General features: G+C 42.8%; 1 protein-coding gene across 1 annotated transcript in view; it reads right to left on the bottom strand.

Moving 5' to 3' along the window:
- Positions 1-554: 554 nt before the first annotated feature.
- Positions 555-23,722, bottom strand: part of plekha6 (pleckstrin homology domain containing, family A member 6) — a 102,944-nt gene continuing 79,776 nt past the window's right edge. Inside the window, exons 8-27 of the mRNA XM_034143686.1 lie at positions 22,296-22,811; positions 20,881-21,367; positions 20,413-20,499; positions 18,733-18,786; positions 18,395-18,475; positions 15,891-15,962; positions 15,492-15,572; positions 15,122-15,271; positions 14,874-14,969; positions 14,428-14,539; positions 14,172-14,311; positions 12,412-12,579; positions 11,435-11,483; positions 11,058-11,152; positions 10,229-10,387; positions 9,295-9,447; positions 7,937-8,070; positions 7,010-7,155; positions 4,556-4,660; positions 555-3,934 (exon numbers count right to left, since the gene is read on the bottom strand). Coding sequence (XP_033999577.1) covers positions 4,563-4,660; positions 7,010-7,155; positions 7,937-8,070; positions 9,295-9,447; positions 10,229-10,387; positions 11,058-11,152; positions 11,435-11,483; positions 12,412-12,579; positions 14,172-14,311; positions 14,428-14,539; positions 14,874-14,969; positions 15,122-15,271; positions 15,492-15,572; positions 15,891-15,962; positions 18,395-18,475; positions 18,733-18,786; positions 20,413-20,499; positions 20,881-21,367; positions 22,296-22,811 — 2,878 coding nt within the window. The 3' untranslated portion in view covers positions 555-3,934; positions 4,556-4,562. The remainder of the gene's footprint in view (positions 3,935-4,555; positions 4,661-7,009; positions 7,156-7,936; positions 8,071-9,294; positions 9,448-10,228; positions 10,388-11,057; positions 11,153-11,434; positions 11,484-12,411; positions 12,580-14,171; positions 14,312-14,427; positions 14,540-14,873; positions 14,970-15,121; positions 15,272-15,491; positions 15,573-15,890; positions 15,963-18,394; positions 18,476-18,732; positions 18,787-20,412; positions 20,500-20,880; positions 21,368-22,295; positions 22,812-23,722) is intronic.

Here is a 23,722-nt window from a genome sequence, read left to right as displayed (position 1 = left end):
GGGGGGGGTTACAAGGCTTGCGTCTTGTGCTGCATTCACTTGGACTCGGACAGTAGGGATTTTCTCTCATAAATGTCCGATGAGCCACAACTTTTTTTTCAAAACAAAGCTGCCAACTGCGGTGGCAGATGGGGTGGCAAGGCCTATTTTTAGGGTGGCAGTTGCCACCCCATGCCACCCCGGTAGATCCGCCCCTGCTTAACCGGTACTTGCTTTTGATCAAAGTCAATGCGGAAAACCCGCACTCACACAGGTAGGCGGAGGTGAAGGGAATGAGCACTTTTACAGACTTTTTGGCGAGGTGGGGGAACTCGGTCTCCACAACAGCCAAAAGTGTGCAAGTGACGTTTTCTGCCAGACGCTGTCTCCTCTCTCACTTTAGGTAACTTCACTAAAAATCGATCCATGTTGTCTTGAATTTAACTAGCTGAAATTCTCGTTATTTTTTTCTCACGCTGCACCTCCCCTGAAGCTCTCTGGCGCCCCCCCGGGGAGGCGCGCCTCACACTTTGAAAACCGCTGCTCTAAGTGTATGTGAAAATAATCAGTCGGTCTTTAGTTTGCACTTTATTCATTCAGAAATACAGTTTGATCAAACACAGACTGTAGGTATCATCAGGGAGCCTCCTGACAACCAGCGGCTGGACCGCAGGAGTCTTTGTGGCAGTGAACGTCAGCAGGTGGGTTAAACTCAGAGCAGTAAATATATCATCATTCCAGGCAGCCATATATTATTCTCCAAAATACTTTGATAAATCCAGAAGCATGTAGAGAAACACATTATTTGTATACATTCACTTTATTGCATTTTTTTTTCTGAAGCAAGCAGATTATGTGTCTATAAATTTTAAATAATTTGCATAGTTCAAGCAGAGTCTATTTTCCAGCAAAATAGCAATGGTTATATGTGATAGTAGGATATGCTTAACTGAAATAAAAAATAGTACATTAAATAATGTACGTGTTTATATTATTTTTCTTCTTAATCCACAAATGCTACATCTAGTATCAAATATTGGTCACCACCTGTCATTTCTTAACACATCAGATTCCAATTTATCAAAAAATATCTATGTTCTGCTCCTGAAAACATTCCTGCAGAGCAATAAAATAAAGTATTTTTCGTGAAAAATGTAAAACGTAATTAAGTGTAAAAATGTTACCTGTCAACTTGTCATTGAATATCCATGCATCTAAAAAAATATGATCTGCCTCTTTTGAATGCATTCCCTTTCTAAAAAAAACATAACACAAGAAAAAATAGAAGTGTTCTCTTAAATCCGTGTTTCATTATTTGCGTAGTGCTTTTAATGGTTTCAGCGTAAAAGTATTTTTAAAATGTCTTTGCCATATTGTCTCAATAAGAACAGCTTTATACAAAGGCAGGTTACTTGAACCTTGAAGTGTGTGAGGGCAAACATAGCATCAATAACATACACATCAAAAAGAGAGGTGTGTGTGTGTGATTGTGTGTGTGATCAAAGTCTTCCAATCTGGAGGAAGTTTAACGTCGAGGCATGGCCCAAACTTAAGAGTTGTAACATTTGAATAAAGACGTTTAGAAAATGTTTGGGCCTTTCTGTGCGACACACTGAAAAATAATACAAATAAATTACCAGCACATGTAGTGTAGTCACCAGTACCACCCAGTCGCGTCATTAATCTGTTGTATCAGTGGTTTAAAATACACACAAGGAAATGGCATTAAAACATGATTGGCGAATGGAATTATTGAATTTGTAAAAAAAGTGTTTTAACATTAAATGTGTCATTAAATAGTAATGAACTCCAATAAGTACTTGTATAGTTAAGAAAAACAAATGAAATGAGTGATTTTCTTATTAATTATTGGGGTTCCACTTAAAGCCACTGTGTAGACATCATTGCATTTCCTCCATGTCCATAACATGTCCATTCATCATGTTCAGATGTATGGCACTGCATGACTGGATGACATGTTGTTGGGATATGTTACATGACATTGTTTTCCAGCATATCATTCCTCTGACTGCATCATCAGCTAACTCCTCTCAACACAGACAAGTGCTTTCTAGCAGAGTTACTCTTCTAAGGTCACTTCTATTTTTACTTTCCACATACACGGTACAATTTATAAGCAACATACTTTACCTATACATCTGCAGACAAGCGTTTGGGAATTTCTTGAGCACTACGTGAAGGCCCACTGAATTTGATCACAAAAATCTTCCCGATATTTCGTTCCAACACAGGTCAGAACTACCATGTTCATGTCGAGCAGGTTACAGAGTAGAGGTCCGTGTGGAGCACCGCTGTGTCAGTGTTCAAGAGTCCAGGATCTCATCACATTTCCTGCTGGAATCTGTGCACATGTTTCCTTGTGTAACCAGATGACCACCATCTGTGTGTGTAGATGAGAGAGGTTGGATCATCTCTGTCAAAACTAAAGTTATAAACCAAAGTGCCATGGTTGAAGGTATCCTGAAATGTTATATAAGGAAAAGGCTTCTGGACTCATATGAAACCTTGTCTTAGAGCAAGTCCTGTCTCTCCTTTGAGGGTCAGATGTTGCCTACATCCAGGGGAGAAGATTGTGTCGGTTTTATGTTTTGAAAAAAGCTATTGTAAAAGTTAATATAGTATACCTAAGAATGTAATCTACCTGGTGGTAGGCTCTTTATCATAATGTGTGACCCACAACATTGGGGAAAACATACAACAGTAGATGTGTAAACTCCACCATGCACAGAAGACAAATCAACCAATCTGACTGGCTTCCACACTAAAGAGCAGATAAATAGGGCACAGAGCAAGGTGATTGTTTCCCAGCCTTGCTGTGCACACTACTTTGATGTTCCTCCTTGGCAAAAGTACAACTAAATGTAATGTGACCTACAAACAGCCTACCTGGATCAATGGCACTGCAGCGATGGCAGTGAGCAGAGAGTGGACTCTTTCATGGAAGAAAAGGGTTCAGCCTACATCATGCTTTCTGTGTGACAAACATTTGATCAACCGCATGTGTCCGGCCTGATCTGAACAGAATGCAAGCGTGCCCACTACACCACATCTGCTTCACCTGATGCCTTACAGAACTATTCATCTTGGAATATATCAGGGACCTAACACTTCTACCAGTACATGAGTAAAGGGCTTCCATAATGTTTGTTTAATGTAATGCTAATGTTTGCACATACGCTTATATAACAGCAGAGAAGGTTTATAGATGTGTGTGTGTGTTGGGGGGGTCGGTGGAGGTCTAGGTAAACAGGCATCACAGTGAGTTTTCAGCTTCTTACAAGAGAAGGGAGGATTCACTCTTATTTTGCTCAGTTCTCAAAATGTCAGTATATTTTGTGTAGGGGAATGCCCTCAGTCTGTCACTAGTACCACTCCTCACTGCGCCTCCAGCCCTGGTGTGTTTCTCCCAGGTTGATATGGAGATTAGAAGATAATGAATATTGTCCAGAAGCAGGTTCAAAGCCTCTACTACTGGTCCACCTCAGTCCTGGTCGCTGGCCTCTACCTGGACTCGGTTATTTCTGCAGGTCTTTCCTTGTCCCTCCTCATTGGGCCTCTCATGTGCAGTTTCCCTTGTAAAATGATCAACACTGAACAGTAGTACTGACATGTTGTCCTTATGAGTGTAAAATATATCATTACCAACATGGTCATCCTTAATATCTACTTTGTAAAATATGTCCTGAGCACAATTATTTAGCAATATTTTACACCTCAAGGCTGGCGAGAGATCTGGAGCCTTCCACAGTTCCACATAGCTTCCTCTCAGCTTTGCATTAGCTCTCTTTCCTCCTTAGACAACGTTCCCTGCTTTTGTGGTAGCTCAGTTTAGGTGACAGAAAAAAGTCATTTGTCCGGGGGCCATCTTCATTGTTGTGTTTGTGCAGTCCTCAGAAAGATGCTCCATCAAACTTGACAGCCACCAGGGCTTGAGCTACAGACAGCAGGAAAGCAGAGCAAAGTTAGAGAAATACAGATCTCATTTGTGGTGATTCAAATTAACTGGCTCTTGTCATATTTCAATAATAGGATTTGTGAGCCATTTTAAGAATCACAAGCAAACAAAGGACAGCTTATTTTTTTTTCTCAAATATCTATGCGAGTAAAAAACATTTTGTCAATGTAATTTATATCTGGAACTCACCCCCCAACACATCCATGACTGCACCAATCTCACCATGTTCAAATTACAAATCAAAACTCACCTTTTCAGAACTTTTAATCTGTAATTAATGTTGTGTTTTATATAATTTGTTGTTTTAATTAAATTTGTATACATTTTGATTCTGTTAAGTGTCTTTGAGTTTCTTGAAAAGCACTCATATATAAAAGGTCATATTATTATTATATCCAATTAATGTTACAAAGTTTTGCTGAAATGGAGCAATTGGACAAAAACTGGGTCATCGGCATCTTTGTGTAATCAGGTCCAATATTAGTGAAACACCATGTGGTATCATAAACTCCAGTAGATGGCATGAGGAGAAACATGCAAAAGAAGTCTCAGAGAGGGAAGCAGGCACAGGGCGGGGGGGCTGTCGGATCAGAGACTCACCTTGTACTCACGCCTTCATGGTGTGGGCGGAGTTAGGGACGTCAGCAGAGGAAGGGGGGTGGGCCAGGCTGGTCGGGGAGGTGGGGGGACTGGGGGCGCACTGTGCTGGAATGAGATGGGGGGGTGAGAGGAGTGAACACAAGGCAAAAGTGAACCAATCAAAGGGAGAGTACAGTGAGGAAGAGAGGAAGGGAACCTGAGACTTGTCATAGATGCCTGGCTCAGACTGTGAGCCTCTCTGTCTTTTAATAAATGCATCCTTCCGATCTACCGCTTATCCGGGGTCTTGTCGCAGAGGAAGCATTTCCAGCAGAGGGCCCACAACTTCCCTTTCCCTGACCACATTAACCAGCTCTGACTATTTTCACAAATCAATTTCAATCTAAATTACACAGTAATACAGTTCCTAAAAACAAAAAACAAATGCTTCTTTTAATACAAATCCAGTTGTTTAGCAGGATATAGGCCCATGCATTGACATGTGATGCATGATGAAGTGGAATACTGAGCATCTGTTACTTCTAAAGATGAGCATTAGTTTTCAGATGTGAGTAGAGTTAGTAATGGAGGTATATGTGCACGAGGCAGTGTGAGGGGTGAGTGCAGTGTGACTGCTGAGCAGTTAGTACTCTGTTTGCAGCTCAATGAGCCCTATTGTGAACCCAGAAATGAAGGGTACCCCAAAGTTTTATGTTAGAAATGTATAGTACGGGTGCCCAGAAACTGCCAGATTCTAACTTGCAAGTGTGGGCAATTTGCACAATTAGCATTAAAGCTCACCTATTATGCAAAATTCACTTTTTGATGTATTTTATACATAACTATGTTTCCCCGGTGTGTAAGGAGACTCACAAAGTGTCAACAAAATAAAACCCTTCTTTCCTTTCCTCCTAACCCACATCTCTAAAAAGGGGGTACAACGGAGCGGATCCAGATTTGCTGTGTCATGACGACATTACTAAAATGTGGCAGGCTTTATGTCCACGGCCCTATCAGAAACATCGCTATCAGAAACAATGCGCGACGTGTTTTGGAAGTAATAAGGGTCTGCGTTTACATTAGCAAGCATTGCTAACACTCAGAGCTAACGCTGTACTGGAGAGAATATGTGTAAAAAAACAGGATAAAGGTTTTCACCTTGTAGTAAACCCGCGAGAGAAAAAGCGTTTGAGCTCCACACTGTTTCAGAAATAATGCTTGATGTGGTTTGGAACATAATATGGCGTTTAATCACGGCAGCGTTTAGCTGAGTTTCTGCTGGTAGACAGCCTTCTCTTCACAGAGCTCACTGCTTGCATGCGGACGCTCCAAAGGGGTGTGGCCAGCAGCAGCACCAAAGGGGCGTGGCCAGCAGCAGCTCCAAAGGGGCATGGCCAGCAGCAGCTTGGTTACATTTAAAGGGCCAGACCCAGAATCAGCACTTTAGTAACAGGGCTGAAATAGAGGCGTATGAGGCATGCTACAATGGGTGATCTGTTTTTGAGCAAAACACTTCAGAGACATGTTTTGTATAGATATGGCCCTATAATATATCAGTGTTTCCCCTAGGTTTACTGGGGGAGCATTGGGATATTTCTTTTTAAAAATCCTCTGGAGCAGAGAGGGGAGCTGTGGATTATTGTTATTGATTAATGCATCAGTGTTTCTTAGGGTCAAAAACACTAAACTCACAACTTAAAATGAAAGCGTTTAGTTTATTTAATAAAAGAGCACATGTTCAATGCAAAAAGTGACAGTAGATATAGATTAGTTGCAATTTGGTGCTATATATATATATATATAAAAATAAAAAACACCTTGAATTTTAGGGGGAGCGCGGGGCTCCGTTGGCGGGGCGCAGCGCCCCTCCAAGACAATGGTAGGGGAAACACTGATATATTGTTCAAATATAGCATAATAAGTGACCTTTAAATTGCATTATAACCCATGCAGACAATAGGTAACAAAATAGCTTGGCCCATTTGGACAATTTTGGAGTGGTTTGCGGGTGTTTGAGGATGTTGAATCAGTTTCTGACATCACAGTATCCAAAATGGCAGATTTAACCTGAAAGGGGCCTTGTTTGTACTCCCTGTGGGCTGCTTTTGAAAACATTTTTGGTCGATTTTGAAGTTTTAGGGGACAGATTGCTTACTTATTTGAAAATAAATTGTTCACATTAGCGATAATCATTTTCATGTTGTGCTCTCTATATCCAAGTGTTGCAACACTACTCATGGTAGTCAAAATCAGCCCACCAGGGGTACAAATATGACCCATGATTCAACAATAACAATACAATAACCCCCAAAACCACTCCAGAGAGTTTAACTATTGTCTGCATAGGTTATCATAATTGTAATTAACACAACTTATGCTAATTGTGCAAGTTGCCCAACATATGCAAGTTAGCTCAACAATTCAGGGTTCACAGTTCTGGCCACTAGAGGGATGCGGAGGTGGAGCGGTCCTCACCGGAGAGGAGGCGGCTGCGGCGCGACGCCTCGGCAGCCAGGGCGCAGGAGATCTCGATGCGCTTCTCCTGCTCCTGCAGCTGCTGCTGGGAGCTCCCCGCCCCCCCCTCCACCGGCCCGTCCAGCAGGGGCACCATGTTCTGCAGACTGCACGGGGTGGACGAAAAGAGACACGGAAGAAAAAGGTAAATAATGGAGTATTTGTTTGTCATAGATCGTGATACATCTGACTTTTTTAATACACCATCATCTGCATACTGTATTAGGAACTTGTGTATTCTTTGTTATTAACATTTATACCTTTAGTTCTATCTGATCTTTTCTGTAAGCAAGCTAAAATGAGCCGTAATGAAGACAGGGGAAACACTTCTTAGTTCCTCGGCAGTTAAACATAATGTGAGCTCTGAGAGATGGAGGCTGCGTGTGAACCCACAATACAGATCCTGCTGAGTGAGCACTTTGTGAGGGTTCATTTAATGCCGCTGAATGCTATCTTGGTAACTCATGCATAAGGTTTCTGCTGAATGATTAAGCAGCATTGATGAATAAACTGCATTTATTAGATCATGTTTAGAGAAAAAATAATTATATTAAATAATTTACCTTCACTTTGATATTACATTTTAGCTGTTGCTTTTCATTTGAATTAAAACATTCATCTCATTATTTTTACAAAAACTTTATTTGTATGGTTACATTCTTTTATAATTCTTCTCAATCTACTTCAATGTAATTGACAATGTAAAACACGTTAAGGAGCCACACCGTTGCCTTAAGTGACATATTCTTTTATCACTGTTTACACACAAGGTGCACTTTACAGAGATACGAAGACGGAGGAGCATGCTTTATTTGAGCTGAGGGTTTATAATGTTTAGAAACAGGCCAGAAGCACAGCAACAATGACGGATGTATGAGTGAAACCCACTTGGATTTAGCGATGAGGGTCTTGATCCGCACAAGTTTCTTCTGCTTCTCCCTCTGCTCCTCGGGGCTCAGCGGGGGGCTGTCCTCCACATCCAGGTAGCGCTCCGGGATCAGAACCTTGTCAGGAGTCAGAAGCTAAAAAAGGTAATCTAATTAAATATGGATCCACACACATATATCCTACATGCACATAGAAACACACACAATTACATCTAATTATATTTTAGAAACATTTTAGAAAAATATGATTGTTTTGGAATTAAGAAATGATGTATCAACATGTCTCCTCTTGAGCTACGACCCAATGTTCAGCGAGAATAGGCCGACACAAGAACAACAGCAGCTGAAATCATTTTCCTATATACAGCTCTGGAAAACTTAAGAGACACCACTGCAAAATGATCAGTTTCTCTGGTTTTACTAGTTATAAGTATGTGTTTGAGTCAAATAAATATATTTGTATTTTTTTCTCTAAACTACTGACAACATTTATTTTTGTTGGAATTCAACAGACACTGGAATGGAACGGCTGCCATCCATGTAGAGATTGAGATTCAAGAAAATGTGGAGAAAAATCGTCAAGTATTGTGTTGTAAAATACTTTTGCCAACACTGTTGATCATCTGTGTTTTTGTATGCTCAAACACCCCGTGGTCTGTGCCATTATTAAGGTGTGGACTGGTACCTGGAGACGTGCCCTTGAAGAAGGCACCGAACCCCCAGCTGCGCCCTGGAGCCGGACCGACTGGCTGCCTCCTGCTCTGGACCTCCCCAAAATGCACGTGCATGTGTGCACCTGTGTGTGTTTGTACCTTGTATCTGTATAACAAAAAAGTGTGTGTGTGTGTGTGTGTGTGTGTGTGTGTGTGTGTGTGTGTGTGTGTGTGTGTGTGTGTGTGTGGGTGTGTGTGTGTGTGTGTGTGTTTCTTCTTATCTATATTCCCATCTCTGGGCTCTACCTAAAACTAGCCACAATGCATTGGCACTCGTGTAGCAGAGTAAGGCGGCAGCCATTTATGTCTCAGTCTTTCATGTAGTCTATGATGTTTACTGAGAGCATATATTTGTTTTCCCTTACTTGATGCCTCCTAACAGGCAACATACAGTAAGTACCCAAATAACACAGCATTAATCATGGAAAGTGCTGACAGTGCTTTGTATTTTAACAGCTATTATTTATTTTTGTTTGTAAAACCTAAATAAATAATCAGTTGTTGGCGGTCAATTTTTAAATGTTGCTGAAGCAGAAGTATGAGTCTGGCCCAGTTAAATACACTGCCTACATGCACCTAGTTACATTCCACATTACATTACATCAGAGTAAACACAATGTTCATTTGGCAAAGGGTAGCCCCTCACCTCCCTACTGATGTCCAGGTGGTACGGCTGGGCCTCCCCCTTCACCTGCCTCAGGCGAGCGATTTCCTCCCGAGGAGACTCCAGACCCTGACCTCGCACTGCCAACTCCAGGTCATTAATGTCAATCTCATGAGCTGTCAGCCGCCTTCGAATCTGTCACACAAACACACACACACACACACACACACACACACACACACACACACACACACACACACACACACACACACACACACACACACACACACACACACACACACACACACACACACACACACACACACACACACACACACACAAATACAGTTACAATTAGCAGCTGTGGCTCGGAGGTAGATGGTCAACCTCAAGCCGGAAGCCTGTGGTTCGATCCTGAACCCTGCTGTCAACATGTCGATGTATGGCAGCCTCTTTCTCTTTGAATGTGTGAATGCTGATTTGTAAATTGTAAAGACTGGAAAAGTGCTATATTAATGCAGTCAATACACCATAAATGATGAATAGCCTGTTAAAAAATATTTGGTATTGATTTGTATTTGTATATGAATGCCAAGTGTGCTGTTGACCTGCTACCTCTGAAACGCAGGGTGTCAGCAGGGTGTAACACATGACGCTATTCACATTTGTATCTGTTCATTCCATATGAGATAAAGAAATGCGGTCCATTTTCAGTCAAGTTTCATGCTGTCATGCACAAACAAGTTGATATGGGTAAACACCTTAGTGTTTGCTCCGTATGGATGTTGTGTACAAACAATTAGCCAAATGACTTTGATTCGTTAAGAACATGTCTTGTTCTCATAATTAAAAGACATGTGGTTAACACAATTGTACATGTAGGACTACAATACCCAGCTGGAAGCACCTGTTAGGTTTTTCCTTTCTGGCACTCAGTGTTTTAATGCTTGACAGGATAATCAGATGTAGATCGTACCACTTTGTAGTTGGCTGGAGACTGGCCTCCGGAGAGGATCAGACTCCTCCTCTTGTCCCTCACAGAGCTGCTTTGGTTTCGTCGGATTCGCTCATTCTGCTCCTCCACACTCATTTTGGATTTGAGCTCTGCAGGAAACACAGCGCTCTTTGGACGCTCCTGTGAAAAAGATGTGGCATACAAACACACTTCAGTTCAAGCAAAATGTCCGTCGTAGTCCTAATGGCATTTTCTGGTAACTTTAAAATGTTTGGCCCTTCAATAGTACTAGCTAGAAAGCAACTAAAATGGACAGAGAGCATGAGGTTCAGGTCCTATCAGCATAATGCTGCACACTGTTAAAAACATGACTTACAAATATGAGGTCATTAAGTTTAGAAAACCCGTTAATAGGAGAGGAAGAAAGAATACTGATAACATGGCAGATATTTGACCAGGACCTTCATGACATTCCTTGACTTGTTGTAGATGCTCTATCGTAAGAATAATATCCCCAATATCTAAATATCAACTTCTCAACCCCTGAGCAACTTCAACGTGTGATGTTATTTCTATCATGCTGGTTGTTGGTGTTATTCACAATGCTGTAAGACTGTTTCAATTTTGAACATATCTTATGTTTACATAACAACAAAATATTTGAGTTCAAGCTATCAAAAGTTATCTGCAGTTATCAGAAAATAGTAACACAAGACTTATCTAAGTGCTCAGAAAACCTGAACATGGTCACCGTGCACACTGAGAAGGGTTTCATTTCTTCACAGGCTGTGCTTGCAGTATTTAAGTCAGACATCTGGATATTCTTTACAAGTAGTTTGGGTTGACATACCCTCGATATTCCATTGGGAACTCTCCAGCTCACTGCAGCAGAGCGGCTGTGGGACTCTGCGGTCGGGGACTTTGTTCTAGGAGGCACAATGCCAACTGGCAAAGAACAACAGATGTTGAAACCATGGGAACAAAGATGGGGCTTGATTCTCAAAGGTAAGACTATGGCATACATAACACTTCACAGACTGAAGTCTGAACTGCATTATGGTGCTTCCTTCATCTGTCATTTAAACATGTCAATAAGAGTAATATCATCAGTATAATCCTATGCGCCAAGAGGTTCTGTATACCATACCAAGGGTTTATTGCTAGATTTTGATCATCAGCAGAAAGGATTATTATTATTACATATAACTAGAGTTTAGATTGTTTTACCTTTATTCATAGTGGATTGTCTGTCCTGGTCCTGCATGTCACTGATGAGCTGCAAGGCAGAGAGCTGAGATGATTTCACATGTATGAACCTCAAACCTGAAGATGGTGACAATAATCCAGTACATCCAAAGCTGCTGAGCAAACAGAATGCACTAGGTAATGCTTTGGTGTGTATGGTGATTACTATGTCACGTCTTGGTAAACTTGTCAGGGCAGGATCAATACGTCACTTGCAAACAAGGTACTGATCCTGATCACACCAGCAGGTACAGCAGTGAAATGTCACACCAACGTCTTCTGTTGGCCATTTCCTAACTGTCTTCACTGTGCTCACCTTGAGGGACCAATGGCAACCTGAGAGTCCTGTCCCAGCCTAGTTATTGCACATTTTGGAGCGGTGGTAGAAATGTGTTGAATAAATGTAATCTGGTTAGAGAGTCACAACAATGTTACCAGCAGGACCTGTTACCATGACAATTTGTGAATTCATTTCACTGTGCTGCTTTCTGGTGTGACCCTGTACTAACTACACTTACTACACAGCTACCAGACACACAGATCGGCACATGGAGGGTTTGACTGATGATCATTGGCTGTAAAGAACTGAACACTAGGATTAATATCAAGTTTTAAGTGCTGCTCGTCCTTGGCAAAGCAATTGAGTGCATTATAAACTGAAATGTACATTTGAAAAAAGTACACTTCTGGTTACAACATGCAGCAGGCATGGCTTTTAGTGGCAGATGCACTAAAAAGAGCGAAGGCAGAGCAAACACTTACGGAATATATCCTATACAGGACAAATACAGCCTGATATGACAGAGGGGTAATCAAGGGGTGAAGTGCTTGAACAAATGGAGGAACAATGAGTGTTCTCTGGTGGTTGACAAGGTTAAGATGTTAATAAAAGATGAAATTGGACAACAGTTAAGACGAGGTGAAACGAGGGCAGGACCGGGGCAGAACCACCCAAATACCTTTCTGCTGTGACAGTCTTCACCATCAAGATAACCATCGTCGACGCCCAAGCTGCGCAGCCAGGCGGTGCTGTCAAAGGGCAGGGGGGGGATGGAGGGGGGGAAGGTGGGGGAGGGTTCCAAAGGGTAATAGGACTTAGGGAGGGGAGGCCTTGGGGGAACACTTTCCTAGATCACCATAATGGCAGGTGGGAGGGAGGAAGGGAGGAGAGAAAGGATAGGTGGAATAGAGAGTGCTGCACATCAGGAGTGACAATCAGCCAGGCAGAGCAGAGAGAGGGTCCCGTGTGAGGCCCACCTTCTCATTAGTTCCCTACAGTACACTGAAGAGGGCCACTTTAGTCATGTATATTTGAACAGCATTGGATGAATTGATAAATGAAAATGCATTACAATTGTAAAGCTATTTAAGAGAGAAGGTATACTGCAGTCAGAAAGATCATTTCACTTGAAGCAGTTCAAGTGCCTCCTTAAGTAAACCAAACCAGTCATGCACAGTCATGCGAACAGATCAGCAGGAAACCTCACTCCATACCATGAAAGGTTTTACAAAGGATTGAGAATCTATGAGAGAACATGCCAGCACAAGTGAACCCTTACAGTTCCACACCCTGGCCAAATATTATCACTTCAAGACCCCCGCAGAGCAGTTCATGAAAGTGCTCTAAAACTGCCAAGTTAGATAACGTTGTGTCTGCAAAGGAAGCTACAGCCCCAATGGCTTACTTCAGTGTGATGCCAGGATGACGTTATGCAAAAGCAACATTAAAAAAAGAGTCAATCTCTTTACAGTATTACAAATCCAAACAGTTGTAATTGGATGTGGAATTGTAAGAATTAACTATTATGTGGTGGATTTATTTTTAAAGGTGGGTCTGCATGAACACTTTACTTGAGTGACTACTTGGGGATTCAGACTGTGTTAGAGTGCAGGCCACTGGATCAATGTGAAGTCCGCTCTGATTGTTGGGGTAAGTGAGGGGCCTGGCAGCTTGACATGATGACTGAGAAACTAGCTGACGATGGACTGGGGTGTCATGGCCAGCACTTTTTAAACAAGCTACTGAAGATGTTATAAGATCTGGGTTGTAGCATAATGATAAAACATCAGTCCGATAAGAGTCCTGGAGAAGCAGGATCTGGGATTCAGGAATAGAAAAACATTTGTTGGAGTGCAGGTCTCCAGAGCCACCAGCTGAGCCATGATCCCAGCTGGACTCTGGATAGACATCCTTTCTGAGGCCAATCTTGACTTCTTGGCTGCAAACATTTGAGGTTAACCAACCTACTTTCTGTAGGGGCGATACGGTTTGGACTCTGTCTGAATGCTGATTGTCCAGCCATTTTTCTAGGATATTCTCTCCTGCCCTGGCTTTGGCTGCGTTTAAAGGTTGGTCAAAGCTAGAGTTAGTTCTGCAGTGGAAGTGTTGGTCTGTTTCCTCTATCACAGGGTCTAATCTACCCAAAGACTCCTCAAGGTTTTGTAAAACTTCGGAGAGCTGAGGGAAGGTGTGTTCGTGGCTTTCACAACCACAGTAATTCATATTTTCTGCATGCAGGCATGTGTCAGGTTCCCGGTAGCTTGTGGGTCTACATCTAGGCTTAGGGTCAGAATTGAAATGAGGGACTATACATGAATTGGGACGGGGTTTAGTGCTTGATTTTTTACGCACTTCAGGGATTGTTCTAGAGTCCGAGCATGGACCTGTACTAGGTTTTGGATTAGGGTGGGTCTCTGGCTGGGTGTGTCCGGTGCTTACCTCCGGGCCCAGCTGTTTGGTGGGGGAAGCCTGGGAGCCGGGCACTGGGGAGAAGGGGCTGAGTGGGCTGGTGATGCTTACTGAGCTCAGGGGACTGGCTGGACTATTGGTGCTAAAGGAGCCTGAAGCACCGCTGGCCACTGCGAGAGAAAGACAGGGAGGTTGGGTGGTAGAGATAAAGTCGTTAGAATATACACGATAGAGACACTGGTATTTAAACCAAACATGTGAATCTTCCCTCGCAGCACTGTGTTACCTCTGTGCTTGGCTGTGTCAGTGCCTCTGGATGAGTTATTCTTGTGCAGTCCCTCTAACACATCCTGGACTCTCCAAAACTCTTTCTGGATGTGCCGACGAACCAGCTCGCTCTGCAAATACACAGACAAAGTCATATGAGAGAGGGAACGTTAACTACTATGTTTAGAACCCATTGGATGTGAGGACCATGGATCCAAAGGAACAGAAACTTTCTTTTCTGGAAGGAACTTTTGCTGACCTATTCTATTTTTTTGTATTCCTGAGCACCAAAGAACAGATTCCAATCATTTCTATTATGATGCAGGCAAAGTTCTAAGCAAGAGATATCTGATCATCTGGACAGAATATGAACAAGAAGACATATGTTGTAAACAGTCATTCCAAATTCTCAAGGTATCTCTCTGGGAACATGCTTTTCTTTTCTCTTTATGAGAGAGCCTCTACCTGCCCTCCTGCGTTCAGCTGCTCCCAAAGATCTCCATGAATGGCATTGGCCTCATCCTCTAACGCTTCAAACTCCATACGAGTGGTGGTTAAAGCCTGAGTGAGATACAAATAAAAGCAGTCACTCAGCAAATGCAGTATTTATGAAAAACAAAGACCAAACAAAATATGTTACAATTTAAAGTTCAAGGCTCTTTACAACTGGGCTCTTGTTCTGTGTTTGGAGGCGGTGTTCTGCAGTGACTTACACTGGAGGCCTGAGAGAGTTCCCCTCTGATGTTGATCAGTTGGTTCTGCAAAGTGTCCTTTCTGTAGTGCAGCTTTTCAATGGCCAAAGGCTGGTTATGATACAGCTCCATCTCTTGACGTGTCCCAACCAGCGCCTCCTCTAGGCTGTCCTGGGAACAGCAAGCAGGGGAGGCAAGAGAGCAAGCGTTTATTGGAAAGGAGCTTCCTTCTCCTTTTTCCTCAAATCAAACAACAGGTGAAGAACTCTCAGTGATAATGTATATTCCAGTTTAATAAAAGGGTTGTGGATTTTATTGGAAGAGTACAAATTCAGTTAGCTTTCCAAGACATTTCTTAAACACATGGTATATTTTTGTGAAAATGAAGTACCTTGTCCATTCTCAGCCTGTGAACAACAGCCTCGTGGTCTTTCAGAATTCGGTTCTGCTCACACAGCCTACCCAAGAGTTTCTATTTTAGACAGGAAAACAGGTAATTATCACATTTTTATAGAAATAGATAACATGTATATTTTACATGCATAGGGCAAAAAGTATATGGACGTTAGGACATTTAACCCATATGAAATGACCGAGGAGTATTCAGGTTGTTTCGAACCAAAAGAGCAATTAAAAAATAATCTGTTACAAGTGTTGCATTAATGATCGTTAATAACCAAACTGAGGAAAGATTTTCTTTGCGGAAATGGCTTTCTTCCGTCAGGTGGGCAGATCTGAGCAGGGTGTGAGTGTATAAATATGTTTATTGTGTGCATCAAGTGTCTCTTACGCTGGTTTCAATCTCGTTGAGCTTCAGTGTAGGATATAACTCTCTGCTGTAGACATCATGGAAAGGCGGCACCTGTTCAAACAAACATTGATAACATTTTCTAAATCAACATTGATCCAACAGTGGCGACACCAACTAGCCTAAAGAGAGGAAAGCAACATTCAATGTTTACTTATGTTCTTTATTCTGAAGAATATAAAGCTTCATTTATTCAGAAAATCAGCGAGAAAATATAGCTTTGTTTGGTAGAGAAATAATCATCAGTCCTATAACAAAGCTATTATTAATTATTGTCATGGCTGATTGTTCATGTTAGCATATGGCAGATGATTACGTTTTTACAAAATACAGCATTCCAAATCTGCAATCAGTAAATGGAGGGAGAAGAACTTCACTCTCACACCTGATAGAGACAATGTGTTGGCATACTGATAATGCATCCCTGCACATCGCCTCATTTATAGATGTCCAAGCTCTTTGGTTAATGTCTCAGAATGAAGAAATACATTGAAATATTTCATGCTACAATTTGTGAGTTATATACATAACTGATAAAAAATAAAAGTAAAACCCAGTACATCTCTGCTACGACCTGAACACTGCTGCTGCATCAACAATGTGTCCACACAAGAACTGTGACCCAATGGGAATGTGAACATAATGTTGAACACAGTAATGCCTGAGGTGCTGTTTACACGAGAATGCAAACGGTTGTATCCGCTACTTTTCTCTTTCGTATAGCCTGTTCGTTCACACGAGGCCGTAACGGAAACGCGGAAACGGACCCCGCAAACGATAACGGGTCCCAAGGTGGATAGATCTGCAAAGTGCAAACGGAACGCTCTGGGGGGCCAAACGGCTCTGTGTGTACGCCCTATACGATCATTTCCTGATAGCAATGAAGCCATAGCCCCACCTCTGCTGCTCATGTGTAGCATGGTCAGTAGCTACTGTCAGTAGCTACTGCTAGTGCTACTGACCATGCTACAGATGTTAGTGCAAAATCTACAGCTCCTCTTCCACAACCATCAGCAACAAGTGGACATGGAGAACTACATTAACTACATGTTGCTAAATCTACCGCGGGGCATAAACAGAAGGGCAACCATGGCAACCATGCTCGGGGGTCTTCTTCGCTGCTTTTGGTGTATTTTGTGGCAGAAGTACAGCGCCACCTACAGGCCCGGCATATGTACTACAGCGTGTCCAGCGCTTTTGAGCGGTCTCGTGTGAATGGAAGACTTTTTTGATATCGTATTCGGTTTGTTTGCGTTTCGTATGCGTTTGCGTGTAAATGGGGTCTGACACCAATCATTACACAGCACCATGTACAGTGGGAAAAATGATTGTACACACTTTATGGACCTCACAAATGAGCTTAATTGGTAGATGTTAACAAGGCTGTACAGAAAAGGGATGCACAAATGACGATGGGATGTGGCCAGGACAGGCTCCCTTGGGGAAACTCCTTTTGTGACGCAGCTTTTTCGATTGTAGGCAGACTCTTAACTAAAATACAAAGTAGCTTATAAGTTTACCAACCACCAATATTGCAGCTTTTTTCTATTGATAATAAAACTTTGTAAATGTAAAATAACCTGCTCTGTAATTGATCTTAACTATTTATATTTTATTAATGTCTAAATTATGTCATGGCAGATATGTGGCTCACAACCTAAGGAAGGACCCAGTGTGAGTGTGAAGTTCTAAAAAACAGCAGAACTGGAATGGCCCATTCTGAAATGCAAACGTCTTTATCTTCCCTTGTCTGCGAGGATCTTTAGGTGTCACATGGGTGTCTGTTCAGACTTCCACATTCCAGACAAAATATGACTACACAGTCCAAGCATTTTCAGGGTCTCTTGACGCCTCTTAAGGGCCCAGAAATACTCCAAAATAGACAAGGGACACATAAGGGAACAGCAGGACATACTGCCAACAGTTCTGTTAATACAACACTACGTTATTGGACACCTGTATTCTGCGCATCTTTTCTGCATATTTACGGTTCACACAGTCATAAGATTATGGCTGAACATCGTCAAATATATGCAAATGGTTCCTAGCAGACATGAGTAGATGAGACAATTAATGTCACACAGATCATCCAAGCAAAAGCACATAGTATGATATGAGCTTACAAATGAGTAATGCAGACTATGAAACTGTTTGACTGTGAGTGATATTATAGACCACATGCAGACGACACAAGGACTGAAAAAAGAGAGGCAGGCTTGGGTATTGAATATCTATCTATATACACTGTATATACTGTATATATATAAGACTTATTGTCAACAAGAGGTCTCTGCAGGCCTCGGTAAATTGGGACTAAATTGGACTAGACTGGACTAACAAACAGTGGATTAGAAGTTCCATAATTATTCTTAGAGTCAAAAATACAATCCAGAAGACAGTCAAGCAGGAAAACGGAGTTAATAATTGAGTTGTGATAAAGGGCTGCTAGCTGAAGCCTGCCTCCCTGTGGGTCTCTCCTGTCTTACTTGTACACAGAGCTTTGCTGCTGAGGACGAGCGCTTCACCATTCGAGTAACCGTGCCAATTAGATGGCTTCCCTGGAGCACCTGAAGATTTAGCTCAGATTACAGAGACCTGACAACAAGTGGACAGGATGACTGAGATATACTTTGTTAAGGTAAGCTGAAAACATTTATTTAAAACGACTTTAAGGGCAAGCATCCTTTAGAAGGAAAGACAACATCAGCTAGACACAAGACTATTATAAGGAATAAACAAGGGAAGGAACACCAGGCGCTGGGCCACACTGACTGGGAATAGCAGCATGTCAATGATAATCAGCTCTGTGTGTTTGTCCTCTTACCTGCTGGTCTAAGTAATCCAGGTTACGCTGGAGCTGAAGGTCTAACATGTCCTCCTGAACCAAGCAGCAGTAACAGCAACACACATGAAAATCACACAGACTGTACAGACAGAAGTATTTCAGCGGAGACAGCAGCAAGCAAATCCCCCAACCAGCCTCCCAAGCACACAGGGTCTCGAGCTCCTGGCCCTACGGCTGGGTCATTCAGAGCTCCAGAACCTTCTCTGGGTATGCTGAGGCAGCAGAGTCCAAATGCAGAGAATCTTCAAAACAACAGGCTCTCGTTTTAGTTTTTCACAGCGTCAGATTGGATTTACAAAGGTTTTCCTCAGCAGGTGGAGTTTGATGAATTGTTTTTATTTGATTAGGTAAGTACAACGTTTCTGTTGTGAACGTCCACCCTGATCATTCTTCAGCCATCCACTAGTCCATGACCTTTGACCTCTACCAGCAAAGGAGGATAGTTTATAGTTATTGTACCACACAGGGTTGTGCAACTGAAGGCAGTTATAGTCCCTTGATGACTCTTTATTTAGGAGATCAAAATGATCATAAACCATGTTGAGCTCATCTGGCAACATTGACTTACACAACCTTGGGGCGCTGATATCCTGGATTGCCTGCAACCTATCTTTGTGTTGAGTTTCCTCCAGCTTCACCTCCTTTATGCAAGCTCTCAGTCTCGTTCTGGCAGTGATGTATGCTTCCATGTCATTTTTCCGAAATGCAGCCTTTTCTTGATCTTCCCTTCTCATTTCATCCAGGTTTTTAGGTTGGGGGATGAGTCCATGGTCCACTGATAAGATGCTGATATCTGTGTTACACTAATTCTTTTTGTGTGAGTTCTCCTCCCAGGCAGGCATAATGTGTTGGATGAAGTGGGAGAATTAGGTCAAGTAATAACAACCACGCAAACTCCATCCACTGAGGAAAAGGACTTGGGGTAAGATTATTTTGGTCAAACTGCCATTTGAGAGTGAATAAACAGTAGGTAGAGGTCAAGCTCAAACACTGCTGCTTACTTATCAAAATAACTTATGTATAGCTTTACAAAATGTGCCTCATAATACTTTCCATCGATCACGAGTGTAGGTAGGGGAGCCCATGGAGGTTACTTGTCTCTTTCATTTAGTCATGTTGTTAATATGTAAACTCTCACAAACACATTGATTCGTCCATTGGCGCATAACAGCATCCCCAGGCCCATATTAGAGACAGGACAGCAGCAGAGGAGAAGAAGAAACACAGGTCGGGGGAGGGACAGACAGACAGATGTAAAGCAACATACACGTGTGTCTACAGGTTTAGAGTGTGTTAGATTAGATTAGAGTCAACTTTATTGTCATTGCACAGAGTACAGGTACTAAGACAACGGAATGTAGTTAGCGTCTAACCAGAAGTGCAAACATGCATTAGAATACACTAGAGTCCACATCCCTAAGCCAAACCCTAACACAGCTGAACATCTGACAGGTTCGATACAGATATAGAGAGCCAGCTAATATAACCTACTAGTCCTTAGAGACTGCTGATCATGCTCACCCTGGCCTGACACCAATACCCCCCCCATTCCCCCTATTAAAAGTGTTGTACTGTTGATTCAGCTGCCATAACTACTCTAGACTGTGCCTAGCACCAGAACTGTGTGTGTGAGTTGTACAGCATATTAGCAGAACCTACCATTTTATTGTGGATGGAAGGGGATACAGGGTAGTTGTAGTGGTATAATCCTTGGCTTAAGGACCTCCTTTCACCAGGGTAGTCATACTGAAGGAGGGAGGGAAGGTAATAAGGAAAGAAGGAAGGGATGAATGGAACGAAGAACGAATGAAAGTTGTTAGAGTGGAGGAAGATGAAAACTAAACATTCATCTGTTATTCTCTCTTTCAGCCTCAGTGACAATCTTTTTATTCGGCCTTATGTCTTTCCCTCAATGAACGTTTTAATTTATTAGCTTTCCTAAACTCAAAACCTTAATTTATTGTACTAGGAAAACGTAATAAAAGCTTGTTACCATGAAATTAAGATATTGAATCCCCTACGCATGAGTCGTGGATTTAACTAAAACCAATATAAGTGAGTTGTGGCCTGTGAAAAGAAATTGTCAAGTTGTGAGGTGGCAGTTACTTCTACATCCACTGTATTTACCTTTGGGGAGCTCAGAGACCTCCGCAGGCTGTAGACCGAGGGGTCAGCGTAGATCACGTCGTCCCTCAGCCGGGCCGGGAGCCGGTCGAAGCGAGCAGAGGGCGAGCGGCCAGGCGAGGCGAAGCTGTGCGGCACCGGGGAGTAGGGCCCCCCACAGGACGAGGACGGGGACCTGGGGACAGACCTGGAGCGGGGCTGTACAGACAGACGTCTCATGGATTTTTCCATTCCACCAAAGTAGGCCGGCCCCCATTGGTCCCGCTGCAGTGGGGCTCCATACAGCTGATGGGGTACATCCCTCAGTGAGTGCCGCTTCTCCTCCACGGTCCAGCGCGGGTCGTATCCCCCCATAGCAGAAACAGAGCAGATACTGTCTGGTCGGACCCCTGGCGGGTAAAGAGGGCGTTCCTCCATATACTGGGGGCCACCAGGGTAGCCATAGTAGTCCGCCAAAAGCCCCTGGTTTACTGCGTAGTAATGAGATGGGCTGGAAGGAAGGACAGGAAGGTTTAAGAAATGTTTAGCCTCCGAATTCTGTTAAGGCAAGGCTTGAATAAAGAATGAGACTACATGTGTTCTGTATCCTGAGTTTCATTTCACATCACCCTAACTCTACCATAACTTGTATTAACCGTTCCAGTCCAACAGCTCCAGCTGGATTGATAGTCCCCTTGTGTATTAAAGTTGCAGGTTATAAACTGTGCCTGCGATTGAACCTGCAGTCACTTTGTGTGGAAATGTTGTGCCACTATAACATCTTCAATAAGTCCAAAGCATGTTTTTTCCTGTCTTGAGAAAATATAAAGATTCTAAAAATTTTAAAAATGTGATTACCAGAGACTAACACCAGAGGTGTTCTAACGAATAAGGGCTTTGAAAGTCTGTCAAGCCTGAAGGTAGGTGCAAGGCCAGAGGTGTAAAGTAAGTACATTTACTCAAGTACTGTACCTAAGTACAATATTGTGGCACTTTACTTGAGACAAATATGTAGACATTATATGATTGTGAAATGAGCCAATCTATTCGCATAAATATATCTGCATAATGAGTACTTTTGGTACTTTAAGTATATTTAGATGCCAATACTTTTGTAATTTACTTGAGTAACATTTTCAATGCAGGACTTTTAATAGTAACAGAGTATTCCTACACTCTGGTACTTCTTCCACCTCTGTGCAGGGCTTTGATAATAATATTTCTAGATCGTACTGTATAAAAATAAAAATTAACAATCACATGCAGAAGGTGGTAGAATGTTGATATGATCACATCATTGTATATGGCGCACAGTACAGTATATCCTAATGACCGCTAAAGCATGATCTGAAGCTAGGAGCAAGAACAACGCTGAGATAGAGTGTAGAGAGGGTGAGGGTGAGAGGGGGGGGGGGGGGGGGGGGGGGGGTCTGGTCTACCTGTTAAGGTCCTCCTCGGAGGCCATGCCTCTTCGCTGGTTGACCCAGTGCTGCAGCTGGGCCATGGAGCTCTTCCTCTGAGCCACCCTCTCTGGAGCCGTCCTGGGCACGAAGCCCCTCCTCAGCACAACGTTCTCCTGCTGCTCCCTGCTGTCCTGCGGGGGGCATCCCCCCCCCTCCGGGTGGCCCTGGGGTGCATGATGTCCACTGGGACTCCTGGATAGAGGGGGTTTGCTGTTCCGAGGGCCGTTGTTGCCCCATCCATTTGGATGCGGTCTTGGATGAGAGGCGGGGTCCGGACCTGTTCTCCCCCCTCCATCCTCACCTTCTCCTTGTCTTCCGTTATTATTCTTTCCCTCCTGATCGGAGCAGGGGGTGGAGGGTGGGGGTGTCTGAAGACTGTTGACCCCGTTGGCCTTAGGGTGTGGTGGGGGGTCACTGACAGTATCATTGTGTGTTAGTGTGTTTGGTGCCTTGGTCACCATAGTGTGGTTTGGATCCACTGTGGGGTTTATTCTGTGAATGTGAAGAAAAGAGAAATAGAGAATAGATTGACTGTTTTTGTTTGTTTCAAAACGGTCAGAGTGGCCATTTGAAATCAGAAAATGTAACAGCAGGTCAAGTATCTGATCAGTAACAATTTCTGTATTATATTATTATGAAATCTGAAATATGTAGACCATATTCAAGGAATAAGTATGATGTATGGAAGAATTGAAGCTGTAAATACCAACAAGTGTCTTATTGCCATATATTGCAGTTGATTCTAGTCTCTCTGACAGCACCACCAGAGGGCAGCAACAACCTCAGAGTAAGTCATACTGCTTCATTCCTTTAAGATAGAAATAGCACATACTACCAGTGACGTGCAGTCAGGGGAGGCAGGGGAGGCAGAGCCTCACCTGTCATACTCCAATGTAACGGAAAAACAACTAAAGAAAAACTAAATAGTAATAATAATAAAATGTCTCCACTGATCTGTGTTGTAAGTGTGATTTCTGTATGATTCCAATCGCTTTTTATAGTCAAAATCAGCAAATTTGCCGAGCTCCGCTACGGGAGCGATGACAAGTGAGGCAGGGACGTGCTCTGCCTCTCGTAAGCCCACAGTAACTTGCTGGAGCACGGGCACTAATTTAGCGCGGGCACTTATTTTGTGAGCGCGCTCAAGCCAGTTACTGTGGGGTGAGGTGAGGCACAGATGAGATCTGCCTCACTTCAGAATGCGTCACCCCACAGAAACTGGCTGGAAAGCGGGCCCTAAGCGCATGCCTGTTCCCATCTCACTGTAGGTCACCAATGTAATGTTTGTAGATCCCTTTATTACATTTATCCTCGCCATCCATAGTCTCTAAATAACTTATTTCACGTATATATGATATTTAGGCTCACTGGTCTCAACGGCAATGAAAATGCACCAGGGGAGG

This window comes from Trematomus bernacchii, unplaced genomic scaffold (assembly GCF_902827165.1).
Source record: "Trematomus bernacchii unplaced genomic scaffold, fTreBer1.1, whole genome shotgun sequence".
Classification (NCBI taxonomy): Eukaryota; Metazoa; Chordata; class Actinopteri; order Perciformes; family Nototheniidae; genus Trematomus; species Trematomus bernacchii.
Note: the sequence above shows the minus strand (reverse complement) of the source record. Positions and strands in the feature narration are given on the sequence as shown.